This window comes from Grammomys surdaster, unplaced genomic scaffold, assembly GCF_004785775.1.
Source record: "Grammomys surdaster isolate TR1022 unplaced genomic scaffold, NIH_TR_1.0 223, whole genome shotgun sequence".
NCBI lineage: Eukaryota > Metazoa > Chordata > Mammalia > Rodentia > Muridae > Grammomys > Grammomys surdaster.
The window spans coordinates 679,805-694,383 of NW_021604668.1; the positions used below are offsets into that span (position 1 = coordinate 679,805).

Consider the following 14,579-nt stretch of genomic DNA (forward strand, 5'->3'; position numbering starts at 1 on the left):
TCAATGCCTGTTAATGCTTTCCACAGCAATTATACATTATTATCTATTTCTAACTAAAGGTGACCCTGTTTCACTTTTCTAACTGAAATTTGAATTGTGTTCACTTTCCATCATTTAAAAAAAAAAAAGCCTAATGGTTCATCTTAACTTGAATTTCAGAACACAATAGATGTGGCTCTGCAAATGTGGTCTCCTGTGCCAGGTGCCTTCAGCTGGGTCCGGAATGCGGATGGTGTGTTCAAGAGGTGTGTCTTGTTTTTGTTTGTTTGTCCTTAACTTCCTCTCTAGCCTGATCTCATTGCCCCAATATTCTGTACTTTAAGGATGCGTTAGGATCAAGAAAGATATTGCTGAGCATTAGGAAAACTTTATTTGGTTTTCTGTGGGAAGGCAGCTTATCTGACTAAATATAAAATCAATTGTAATATTTTTGTTAGAAAAAGTGTGCTAATTTTGACATGAGTGTAAACCATTTATGCTTTCCATCTGTTCTATAGAAAAACTTGGCAAACATATAATAATGTTGATAGTTCAGTAGACTTTGTTACAAGATTCTTGCTGCAACTTGCAGCATAAAGTTATATCCTAAGTTTGATTGCTCTTTTAATACTTGCTCATAAAAGAAAAGCAGGATTAATCATTGGTTCATTTTTGCTTCTTTTTATATGAAATACTAAGAATTCAGTGATTTTTTTAACATTGTATAACATTTTTGTTACTTATAGACAATGTGATGTCTTTATTTTTATACTTGAACCTGTTCATAAAATATTGTGTACATTTAAATCCTACAGAGTGGTGAAAATACACTGTTGTTTAAAAAGTTAATGTTTGCATTCTGTGTGGAGAAATAAATTCCAACAAAATTCTTAGTAAAAATTATAATGTCATTTTTTTTCTTGCTTTAAAGTTGTTTTATGAGGTTTTTGAAATCTTAAATCAGTGGTATCTATCTCTAAATAATGTTTTCCCCAAGGTGCCATCTGCTACAATGGAATTTCTTTTGATGTTATTTGGGTAGTTTTGTAGTTACTTATGCAACTTTTGGGCATTGCAACCAATGGGCTTTCAGAGACGTCTGCCTAACATGAATATGAATCTCTAGTTTTACTTCCTCTAATTTATCTCAACAACTAAATTCCCATCATTTTGTCACCCTTCCTTCTCACTCTCCCTCCTCATGAATGCAACAGGAAGACAAAGACTACTGAGAAGTAGCAGGGATGATGGATATCACTCTGACCTGTGAACAAGTCAGGGACTACAGTGTAAGGGATTCACATACAACAGCCATACATAAAAGCTACCTTTTCTGCTGACAGTCTCAAGTTTTCCTGTGTTCTCTGAGCTCCATCATAGGAAAAATCAGACATCATTAACTAACAAGGAAGTACTTTGTCACCACCCAGCAAGTCAGACAATGTCATTAAAAGGAAGATTCCAGAGTTTCTTAGTCCAAGATCATCAGTCCTATGATCTAAAGACTAGGCAGCAGTCTTTCCAGTCTCCAAGCATCCCTTTCTTTCCTCACTCATCTCTACAGCCTTGAACATGGAGTTGCCTTTGTAGGGTTTTCTGTGTCAGGGATGTGGCCTGGTTTTCCTGACCCTAAGCCAATACTCCACTCATCACTTTAAAGAGAGCCTTGCTCTTTGTGCCAAGCCATCTTCAGCTGCTGAGTGCTTTAGTGGGAGTTGTTGGGGTGAGCTTTCAGAAATATGCTTCAAAGCGTAGTTCTCAGCCAAGTGTGACATTGGGTTCCAGAGAGACCACTCCTCCTCACAGCTGTGATTGGTACAAAAGGGAAGAAAAATGGCAGCTCTGAAAATACCCATCTGTCTGCCCACAGAAGCAGAAACTTGGGAGTGTGCCAAGGGATTGGAATTCAGAAGGAAGAAGGCTAGTGCAGGGGGTGTGCTGAGGAACAGAAGGAACCTGTGTCAACTGTTGGACCTGAAAACAGGGACCTTGATGAAAACATTGGATATTTGTAAGATTATTCTTACACTATAGTGTAATGTGATTCATGTTTAGAAAGGGACACCAAAGACTAAAGAGACACCAAGTTCAATTTAAGCCCTCGTTCCAATGGTTTCTAATTGTAAACTATGCAAACAACTATACAAACTATGTTACTTCATCCCTTTAAATCACGTTTTTCCCAATCTTTAAAATGGAAATTCTGATTGTGCCTACCCCACACTTTAACCAATATGTAATGAAGTAATATATGGCACAGGACATAGAACATTGCTTAAGATATAGGACTTGTGACTATATATATTTTACTTATGTTTAGAGAGCTGAGCTGACTGTGCCAATAATTTCACCAGGACTTGAAGTGATGGCTCAGTGGGGAAAGGTGCTTGCTGTACAAGCAGGGGGATTTCAATTAGGACACCTATCATCCACATGAAAGCCAGATGTATTGGTGCACATCCACCACTGGGAAGTGGAAACAGACATATTCCTGGGTCTTGCTGGCAAGACAGTCTAATTGAAATGGCAAACTCCAGATTCAGTGAAAGACCGTATTTCAAAAAACTTAGGTGGAGAAGTAATGGAAAAAGACATGTAAACATCAGCTTCTGGCCTCCACACATACCTGCATGGACAAGCAGTCTGATATTGTCAAGAAGTAAAATCATCCATTATATAGACACAGATATCACTGGTGGCTCTGATTTCTCAGCCAGAAAAGATGGAGGGAAAGAAAGAGGAGGTTATTTCTGATCATGATGATAATGGATAAAAAGTACCTTAATCAAAATACCACATCCTATAAGACTCATGAAATACCCAAGAAAGGGTGGTGGAAAAGATATAAGAGTTGGAAGATAAGGGGAGATGCTCAGAAATTCTGTCTACTAAAAAACGACTCAGCATTGCACTCTGAAATTTAACGCAGCTGTAGCTACCTGCACTGGACCTGAATTTAAGACTGGTCTTGTAACAATGAGTTATGGATGGGCTCTCCTCTCCCTGCCAAAAAAATTAGCAACTGAAAGGTCCTGAAAAGGTTCAGTCATTGTCTTTAGTTGTGTACTGAATGGTGAGCCCATCAGGCTAAAGTAGATAATTCCAAATACATGAACACAAAGACAGCCATGGGTCACAAAACAAAACAAATAGACTTGAATGAGGTAAAAATATTTGTAGAAAGGAGAAGGCATTACTGGTGGAAGGAGATAAATGAGGGAATAAATTGATGTATGAAATTGTCAAAAATTGATGAAAATTCTGCCTCAAAAAGTCACTATGAATGTAGACAGTGCATATTCAATTTGCTTGCATTCACATGTGACATTTTAATCTGTTAATTCATAATCTCCATTTTCCCTTCCTTCCATGCTCCAGAAAACCATTAGAAAACATTTGAGATAGAAAGCACCTTGTTAATATAATCTAGTTAACATTTGTGTTTCTTATTAACATCCCTAAAAGGAGACATATTGTTTTGAGCAATTTTCTTTCCATCTTGGCTGATAAAACCACAGTGAGGATGTGCCTGACTTGAAACCACAGTCGTCACAGATTAGGATTCCAAGGGCATTTGCTGTCTAAATGGAGGTGATAAGATCCTTCAATTTCCAAGCAGATTGGTGACTTTATAAGCCCAAAACACTCAGTAGAGGGGAAATGCATTTTGTTTATATATCCAGAGTATTATGCTAATGCACAGAAGAGGCAACTGGTGAAAAGCTGCAGAGACTTCAGCCTGGGCCTCTCATTCTCATCAGACCCTAGCTACAGGAACTTGGAGTTTTGAGTTCCCCAGTATTTTTCTTGAAGAAAAAGTAAAACATAAGGGTTAGAAGAAATTAAAATGACATAAACTGCCAAGAAATTAAAAGGGTGTGGTTTCAAATTGCTTTTCTTTCAAATGGAAAGTAAGCCGCAATGGCAAGAGTCTTTTCTTTCCTTTTCAAGCATAATTGGTCGGTTGGCAATGCTTTTCTGACTTAGTGCTTATAGTGGGCTAAAAACCACCATTCTGATTCAGACATTGCAAAACAATTGAGAAGATTTTGCTAGTTTAGCAAAACTATTTGACATTTAAAGGTCACATGGCATATAGCTTGATGTATAGTTACAGGAAATTAGCCACCTCTTCATCTTCTCTATTCTGTACACCTGCGTTCAGACACTCTAGCAGGATGAAAAGGAAGATTAGAGCTGTTTATATTTTATTTCCTTTGCATGATATGAGATCTTGGGGACTTTTTGTCTGGAAAATGACTGTAGCCCTTTGTGTTGTGACATCTGAATTGTAAATGCAACAAGTAGTAAACCTTGTGCATGCTCAGTGTCCACGTGCCAAGAGAAACAGAGTCCTCCACCTAACCTGAAGCATACTAGAGGAACTGTGATACATGCTGTACCAGTTACTGCCTACTTCTTGAAGGAACTCCAAGCAGTTTTGAACTGTATCTGGCTGGTAGTTGTAGATTTTACCAGTTGATATGATGTATTTAGATAAAAGTAAAGGCTACAACTGTTTTAAACTTCTGATTAAAATCTAGGTGAAGGTTAACTGTAAGGCAAATTTAAATGTGCCTGTTTCCACAATACCACTTAGCAAACACTTGGAAAGTTTAATTAGAAAGAAGGGCAAATTGCCTTTTCCCTCTTTACTGTGTTTGGATCACCAGTGAAAGCCATACACTAATTATTAGTCAATATTGTAAAGACCAAACAGTAAACCATTAGCACTTGCAGCCATACACAGTCTCTGCTGTACATTCTTCTACCATAACCTAAAAATGGGGCATTTCAACACACAAACTATGTAAACAGACAAATGGTTGCATTTGTCCCACTTACTTTAATTTACTAAGCCATGCTCTAAATTGAGAAAATAACTTTTTTTAATGTTTTATATTGCCTACTATGATACTATCTAGTCATTCCCCCCTGGTGCTGGGGATATCACTCTTCATAATTAATGATATCACCTTTGGCCTATCATTTAAACTTTATATTTCTGCTTCTCTATAAACCCTACAACATTCTCATGCCCCTAAGTTTTATTCCCATATATAAGATAATAATTATATTTTCCTGATTAGTGACTGAATTCATCCATGATCTGTTGACTTCAGTAGTGAAGACTCTACCTGCCTTGCTCTGTATCCTTAACACTTAGAAAAATCATTATCTTGTAGTATCTGTTCAACAGTCTTTTGCTGAATAATTAATTAACTAGATATCAAATTCCCTGAATCATATAACTTAGAGGTGAAGTGATTAAATGCTGGGCCAAAATAGCTCTGCTAGGAAGATTACTGGGCAAATATTCAGCTCACATGTAACTATCTCAAATAAATAACTTAGACAAACATTATCCATAGTAAAATATTTCCAATCTTTTAAGTACTAAATCTGAATAATCATGTGAAAAATGGAAGTATTTTTTTTATCTCAGCCAGAACAAATTAACTTTTAATCATATTTCATTAATCCTAAGCTAGCCACTATTTTATGCTGAATGATTATGGAAAGTTTAACTTTAGATGCAAAATCAGGAAAGCCTGAATTGGAATCGTCTATTACTATATCATCACAAGCATCTTCCTTGGTTTATCTAATTATTTACAGGCTGTTTTGTATACAAGCTGCAAAAATTGATAGTCTAAGAAGCTAGAATTCCAATTCCTTCTTAGATGAGTTGTCAACACTCATGAGTAGTCATGTGATTTTGAAGGAGTTGCTCTCATCTCCCAAGCACAACAGTATACAATAGACATGCCAGCTGGGTTCCTTGAGACATAAGGCACACATGTGGAAACAATAAATTGTCTACTTGGACTAATTCTTTTCTTAAGTCTGTCTTTCCAAAGTCAGATGTTTAAAAAGAATGAAACTGGTGTAATTTTACAGAGCTCAGTCAATAACAATTAAAGTGCTTGATTAAACTCTCCTCTTTATTAACTTGTTTTCTTATTTTTAAATGAACTGTAGAAGTGAAACTTTTATTCCTGACAAAGCTGCCCATAGTTTTATTAGAAGCATACAGCTAATTTACGTGATGGCCTAATTTGTTCTACATGGGAAATATCTCCTTTGTCATATTTACATTGTAAATTTATTAAGTTGTCACAGAGGTGATTTGCTAAAAATATCAGTGATTTCTTTTTTTTTTTTAAATAGGATTTTGTTACAGGAGGATCAAGAAGTGAACGTTGTGATACTGTTTCCAATTTGATAAGCAAAGGCTGTCCAGTTGATTTGATAGAATACCTGTCTGTGCATGTAGTAACATCAAGTGAGAATGAAATCAATACACAAGTGACACCAGGAGAAGTCTCAATCCAACTGCATCCAGGTTTGGCAATTTTCAAAGAAATCTGTGATGATCTCTAATTTGCAATTCCAGCTCCTAGTTACTTGTTCACAATTAATATGATGCAACCAACAGCAGTTGATATCTACTGAGTTCAGATCAAGGAACCATGGTTCTAGTCCCTGTCATGTTTGTGGCTAAACTGTATGACCTGGGACACTCTACAAACCTTATTATAACCTATTGTAATTCTGTGTTCTGATATTACAATACAGTCACACTGTGATATAATTATACTCTGGATCCAATGAAGCTCTGAAGAAAGGGAACTTTTTCTTACGTTTAGTTATTCAGATGGTAGAGGACAAATAGGCACACACATGCCACAGTATACCTAGAGGTCAGAGAATAAGTTGCAGGAGTTGATTCTGTCCTTTAGCCATGTATATTTGATAATTGCATGGCCTGGTAGCTCTAAACCTGTCGTACCTGCTAAGATCAGAAAGGGAACATATTATTTTTATATTCTTTCTCCATTCCTCAGAGTGCTGGAATAAATTCTCCATAAATACTTATATTGCTATGAACTTTTCAACAAAACTATCATTTATTATTATCATAATTACCTTAGACAGCTCTGTCATGGCATTTGAGATTAGAATGTACTTTACTTCATGCATTTCTCTGATATCTCCCCTTCTATCACAGTATGGCCCACTGTTTGACATATGTTATAGATCTGGAAAACATCCATTGTCCCAGGTACATGAATTTCAATATATGAACTGTATACAAGATGTCAAAGAACACAGATATAAACCACAGAGCTAGAAGACTGGTTTAAAGTAATATTAAGTTGTTTTCGACTCTTCATTAGTTCACTGTGGGTGGTCCTATATTGTTTTAGTTTTTAATAAGTTTAATTAAATTTAATAAAAAGTTTTTGTTTTTAATAATAACAGTAAAAATAATAATAATTTCTGCTATACTTCTCATCTACTCTAAATGCCGAACTATTTCTTCAGACTCTTTAGTTACCAGCTAAAGTCTATTTCTTTCCCTGAACATGTTCCTAGCATCCAGTTAAAACTGGGTTCCTTACCATATCAAATAATGAAACAACTCAATATGGAAGCATTTGAGCACAAACAAAAAAAAAGATCCATAGCCAGTACAGGAATTCTGATTCAGTTGGTTAAGGTTATAGTTCTTCCTCCCACTTATTATTGACAGAAAAACAAACAATCAACAACAAAAAAACCCAAAAAGCAAATGTCCCACAATGTTTACCCAGTCAAATTTGCCCTTAACATTCTAGTAATTATATATATGCCTTGCCTACACACGCAGCCTTCTGAAGTTATTACTGTCCAGCCACCTCTAATGACTTTCTTCTCTACCTGTTTTTACACTAGCCTTGTGATTTCAGGTTTTCTAATCTCTCCTAGATTACTTCTAAAAGTCCCAGTTTCTTACCAGTCTCCATATCTTGGCAGCATTTTACAACTTTGCCTACAAAGTCTTCATGAGGTTGAGCTTTTTTGTTTGCTTGGTGTTTGTTCTTTTCTTGTTAAACCTGAATGGTAACACACATGACGTTCCATTATAATTTGTGTCCAGGGTTACTCCCTGAGCACACCTACATTTGAAGACATTATGTTACCATGGTCTTTACCCCAAGCCTTTCTTCAAATCCCACAGATCACTGTGTCACCTCTCTTCACTTGACTTAACAAGTTGCTCATCCGAGGAGAGCTTAAAATCATTTCCTTCAATATCTCCCGAGGAAATAAGGGGGAAATTATATAACGGAACAGCAGAGCTTAAAAAATTGATGCTTTAGTATGTTTAGCTGCCACCTTACAATGCCTTGCATTTGGTAATACAGACAATAGAGTTATCTTTTCTCACAGTTCCAGAAAGGCTAAAATGTCTAACACCGGGGAAGTTCAAGAACAAGGTGTAGGCAGACTTAGTGCCCAGTGAGAGTTCTTCGCCAGGTTTACAGGAGTTCCTAATGAGTCCTCATATAGCAGACTTGACAGGGAAAGTCATAGGAAGGGGAAAAATGTAGAAAGAAGTTCTCTAGTATCTCAGAGGATTATTAATCCCATTATGAAGTACCATCCCCATGATCTCATCTAAACCTAATCACTTCCCAAGGCACGTCTCCATGTACTATTCAGCTTATCACACTGATATGTAAAATATTAAAGTCTATAAAATATATTAAGAAATTAATCACAGAGAACCCTGTTACAGTAACTAAAAATTATTCCACAATCCATATCTTTAAGCACATTGCATTAAAATTGACTCAAAAAATAAAATCAAAGTTTTAATCATAAACTAAGAATAACAGTGATAAAATGCATTCAAATGGATAAGATATAACTTGTGCTAAACTATTGTGCTAAAAAATGGAAACGTTTGCTTTTACTTTGAAAAAGAAATGAATAAAAATGAACAGTCAAACAAAAGGATAGCAAAACAAGCAATCATAAAATAAAATTAAATAATTTAAATTTAAATAAGTTAAATATAGCATTAAAATAAAATGTTGATAGATATAAAACCTCAATAACAATAATATATTGTTAGTAAATCTAATTAAGAAATAAAGATAAAATTAAATTTAATTTCTAATTAAATGAGAAATAGTCTACAAGTACTTTGTTCTAAATAGTTACATAGTAAGAAGTGCTTTGTGTTCATTCAGATTTTCAGGGAACATGTTATACCTGTATCATGCAAATGCTTACACAGATTTTCTGTAGGCCTACAAGATACTTAGTTGTTGTGAGTCAGTCTATCCTCACTGTAGCAAATAAAATCAGACTGCATTTGCTAAGAACCACTGTGTCCTGACAAACAAAAGAATACATATTCTTGAACAAGAAGATGTTACTGTGACAATTACAAGTCTCCATATAAACACTGTTACATTATATTCAGTAAGGGTGCAATTATCCCAATTAAGTTCAAATACACTTTCTCTAACAAACCAGTTTATTTCCTTAGAACTGCTAAAAGTGGATTTGCTAGGTGAATTAGCTTTATGTCACTGTGACAAAATACTTCAGAGAACAGATTTCTTTTGTTTTATGACATCAGCATTTCCACTCATGATCAGTTGACTTCATTGTTTTGGAGCCTATGAGACTGTTTGTTATGGCATGAAGATTAGACATGTTTATTTCATGTTGGTCATGTGCAAAAAGAAAGAGACAAGGATCAAAATATACTTCCAAAGGCACATGTCTCCAATGAGAAATTTCATTCAGCTTGGCTTCACTTCTTTATTAAATGTTCTATCACCTCCAGCACTGGAGGATGGGTCAGACATTTAACATACTGGGCCCTTGCAAACATTCAAGTTTCAAATGGTAACATTGTGTTAAGGTGAGAAAATTTGTTTAGATTCGTAATGTATATTTATTCTCATAAAATTCATAAGAAAAAATGAGGTTCACTTAGATTTATGTGAGACAAGCTTCCTTTCTTATTTAATGTCTTCAATTTTTAATTAAAAATTATATTACATTTATTTAGTGTGTGTGTGTGTGTGTGTGTGTGTGTGTGTGTGTATAGGCATGCATACTATAGCTCATAAGGGGAGGTCAAGGGACAATTTGTGAGAGTCTGTTCTTTCTTTACATACTATGAGTTCTGGTGATAATGACTTGTGTCATTAGCAGCAGGCACCTTTACAGATTAAGCCAGCCTAGTCTTCAGCATTCACAATGTAATAGTCCATGAGCTATCTGTTCTTGCCCTCCCCTTGACAGTAGTAGGATGCTTGAACATCTTTCATAGGCTTACTATTTCTAACCATCTTTAACTTTGGGTTTTGGGTGTGATTTGCTTGTCCATACTAATATGCCAATATCCTATTTTATAATTAAATGCTAATTTATAGCATGTTATTCTGGTTTATATATTTATCTCTAAGAAATGTGACTATATCCTTCAAATGCCCTGTTCTTTAGAAAATATTTGCAATGTAGTATGCATATAAATTGCATGTTTCTGCTTATGTGCTCATGTAATTTATATACATCAATAATTATACTTTTCTCCTTTTGGATCTATATTGTTTTAGGTCTTCTCAGATTATAGGTGGATAAAAAGACTTCAGAGATGAAAAGCAATTCCTATCCTTAAGTTTACTTAGAATCCAATAGAAATAATGGCAATAATCAGTAATATATATGTTTTCACTGTGTGCCAAATACAGAGATAATCATTCTGTGTAAAGCTGTCTTATAGTAACTTTTAGAAATTGAAAGACAATAAAGATGCTATGTCTGGGACCTCACAATTATATGGAAAACATTAAAATGAGAGTATGATTCAGTTGCCAAGAAAACAAGAGAAGGAAGCTGAGCCTGGCCCCAGGAGAAGTAGCTTACAGAACAGTGTCTTAAAGCAGTAATTACTCTAAGGAAAGGGAGGTTAGCTTACCACAGCCAAAACGAACATAAAGCAGGCGTGGAAGCATGTGTTTGCAGAGTATTTCTGGGGACTTATAAGCAGTTTTGTATCGTTAGACTTAAGATGAAGATGGAGGTGCTTTGATCTGCCATAATTAGCTACTTGAGCACCTTAAGCAGGCAGGGACATATACAATTTTGAGCTTTAAAAACAAACAAACAAACAAACAAAACAAACAAACCCAGAATCCATGGGGTAGTGTCTGTGGAAAAGCTCAAGGCCAAGGGGGAAGGTGAAATAAGGGAAAATGTAGGCAAAAGCTAGGACGGGGAAGAGAGAGTCAGGAGGAGTTGAGTTTTAAGCCAATCTGAGCTACATAGTGAGGTCTTGTCTGAAACAACAATAAAATATAAAGCTGGTAAGAAGAGGATCCAAGAAGGGAAGAGAGGGGAGAAATTCATAAAGGCAAGAAAATACCAAGGAGGAAATGTTATGGTCAGCCCCAGATTATAGTCAATCATAACCATTTTCCACATAGTTGGCCTTGACTATCAACTATATTTAGTGGTTTGACGGTTTAATGTGGGCGATGGGATCTAAAGTTAGTTAGAAAATGTGATTTAAATCACACAACACACACAGAGACACAACACACACACACACAAACACACACACACACACACACACACACACACACACACACTAGTCTTCACATACACTTGTACTCCACGAAGAGAAGCTAACGAGGAAAAGGAAGCATGAGTTCCATGGCAACAAAGAACTTGATCAAAAACTAAAACATTGTCAGAAACTCCCTCTCATTGTCCAGAAATTCTTCTTCATGAGATTGGTAAGAAAAAGATGCCAGCAACATAATCAATATTGTCCTTTATCCTCCACACTCAGAGAAAAATGACATGGGTGACTATGACCAACTACACATGAGCTAAGAATACACTGACTAAAACTCTCTAGTAAACTTCAATCTTAATAGTTGTCCATCACATCTTACCTCGTAAGTATTTGGAAAGTAAACTCCAGGTCAATTTCTCCTTACTTAGAAATCAAATATGATTGAATATAACTGTTTTGCAATATCTAGTAGTCCATTTTGTTTTAAAGTAATAATAGAAATGATTAATCACAGGTCATTGTCTTAGTTACTTTTCTGTCGATGTGATAAGACATCATGACCAAGGCAACTTAAAGGAAAACATTAATTGGAATTAATGATAAGAACAGCCTAGAACTCCCATCTTCATCCACACGTAGAAGGTAGTGAGAAACAAACTGGGAATGGAAAGTCTTTTCAAACCTCAAAGCTTACTCCTAGTGACATATCTCCTCCAGTAAGACCACATATTTTAATCAGTTCCAGACAGTTCCATTAACTGTTTGGAACTGATCAGCTGCATCAAGTATTCAAAGATTTAAGCCCATGGAACCCATTTTTTATGTTTGTACACCACTTGAACACAATGCCCTCAGGAATCAGAAAAGGGCTTTGGATCCCTTGGGATTGGAATTACAGATGGTTGTGAGCACCATGTGGGTTCTGGAAATCAAATCTGAGTCCTGTGAAAAACCAGCTAAAGCTCTTAACCACTAAGCCATGTCTTTGGCCCAGGGGGCTATTCTTGTAGGAGTAAAAATCGAGCGTTATGAGCTCTCACTCATTTCCTCCTCACCAGTGTTAGTTTCTTTGTTTTAAGCCACTGCATAGCACCAACAAGTGTTTGATGAGGATGAGGTGTTGCCACTTCAGTCCAGAGTTCCATGGCCTACCAGCACAGTTCTGCTGTTACTCTCATAGTTCCTTTGGTAGCAATCCTGGGAAACAAGACAAGCCCTAGAACACCAAGCTAGGCAGTGGCAAATATTTAATTAAATAGGACATTTTGGAATTTTATAATTTAGATATCCTAAAGTTTCCATGTAATCTCATTATAAAATCACTTATAATGGGACAAAGGACATAGCTGCGTGTGAATAATGGACTTAAGAGTAACTTGGGCAACATTCAATTAAAGAATGGTTTGATTGGCTAATATATGCCAGTTTGTAGAGTATATGAATGTAGTACATCTATCTCTGCATAGCTCATCTCCCACAGTTGCTACTTGCGTTAAGATATTGCTACTTGCACTAACAACCCTGCAGTGGTGACAGCCACGAGTCTTAAGTAATATATCTATACACATTTCTCTATATTACAAAAGCATAGCTATTTTTTTTTCTCCACATAGATAACTGCTTAATCTAAAGGCAACCTGAGAGCACATTATGGGTAGTGCCTGACGTTCACAGGCAGTGAAGGCTTGGTAATACAAATTTGATCCCATCTTAACAAGCAAAATGTGACTTGCGTAGAAAGTGGCCTTTCTATGGCCTGAACTGGCAAAACCTCGATGGCAGTTCAGGGGTCTGGAAATGTAAATATAACAATTATTGTTCTCCTGGGAAATGACTAATAACCAAAGTAAGGAAAGTTTTACTTTTAAATGACAGCTTGTCTTATTGAGGTCTTAGCCCATGTTGGGGACTGATCCAGGTACCTTTGCTGAGTCCAGCATCTAGATAATTCAGGATCCTGTCACAGTGGTCTCCAAGGCTTTCTCATCAACTCTTCTTTGCTGAGCCAGTGAAAGATTTTGCTGGCTAGGCTGTGAACAAATCTTGTCAGTGCAGGACTCCTATGTGGCTGGCATTTGCCTTCAATACCTTAGTCCCCCAAGGAAACCTTTGCAGCTGCTGCACAAACTGCCTTTCACTGAGGTCACCAGCTCACACTTTTGCTGAGTTCCCTGCACAGGCTGCTGAAAAACTGACACATCTAGCATCATCTCTAAAAACAGAGAGTCATTCATTGTCAGACAGAACCACCATAAACTACAATGATCCACCAAGATCAAAACACCATATGGCTAAAGCCCGAGGCCTTTAGCAATATGCCCAAGTCATCAGTCAAAAAAAAAAAAAAAGAAAACCAATTTCACAATTTATATATTTCTTAAATGCTGACCTATGTGTTAAGTTCAAACCCTTCTGCATGAACTATGCTTTTCAATTGTGTTCTGTGTCTGTTTCTTTTTCTTATCTGGCCCTGTATACTGTTTTCTGATGTTCTTCTACATTTAATTTCCCATTTTAATTATAGAATGTTTCTACTGGTACTTGTCAGCATGGACCCAAAGGGTGAATGGAATAAATGCTCTCTGAAGGCAGCCCAGCTCCTAAAGTGGACTGGGAGAATGGACGAGGCTGGATTATGCTTGCCTCACTTTTCCTTCCAAACTTCTGGGATGTAGAACTCAGAGCACTACATTCACGGGGTTTCCTACTCAGGCAGCAAACTGGAAATGAGTGAACACCCTTTTTTTCTATATTTGTTCTTATCTACCAGGAAAGCCTTGTTATTTTGATAGGATAGATAGTTTAGACTGAATAACATTGGAATTGTAAAAGAATTTAAAGGAAAATACAGGAATAATTCACTGATTAGGGAAATCTTTTAAGTATATCATTCCACTGACTATGTGGATATACAAATTGTAATTTATTTTTATAAATATTTTCCAGTTGAAATATTCTCTGTATATGAGCTATTAATGATTTGAAATCATTTAACTTATTGTTTTAAAAGGAAAATTTCACAAATTTTAAGTAGGTTATTGTTCCTAGCATATCTTAAATGCAGACCTAGAATCTCTGAAGGGCCAAGAAGAATAACCAATATCCTATGCCAAATCATAATAAGGCCAAGAACTAAATAACCTGCACTGCAGACATGTGCCCTTAGGCAACTCTACATGGCTTGGGGGTGACTGTCTCTTTCAGTCCAGGTATTTTGTTCAAGGCCTCT

At 36.2% G+C, this 14,579-nt stretch overlaps 1 protein-coding gene across 1 annotated transcript in view; it reads left to right on the forward strand.

The window, feature by feature from the left end:
• Positions 1–14,579, forward strand: part of Itgb8 (integrin subunit beta 8) — a 71,185-nt gene that overhangs the window by 25,251 nt on the left and 31,355 nt on the right. The window contains exons 2-3 of the mRNA XM_028773207.1: positions 160–245; positions 6,151–6,325. Of these exons, the coding sequence (XP_028629040.1) occupies positions 160–245; positions 6,151–6,325 (261 nt within the window). The remainder of the gene's footprint in view (positions 1–159; positions 246–6,150; positions 6,326–14,579) is intronic.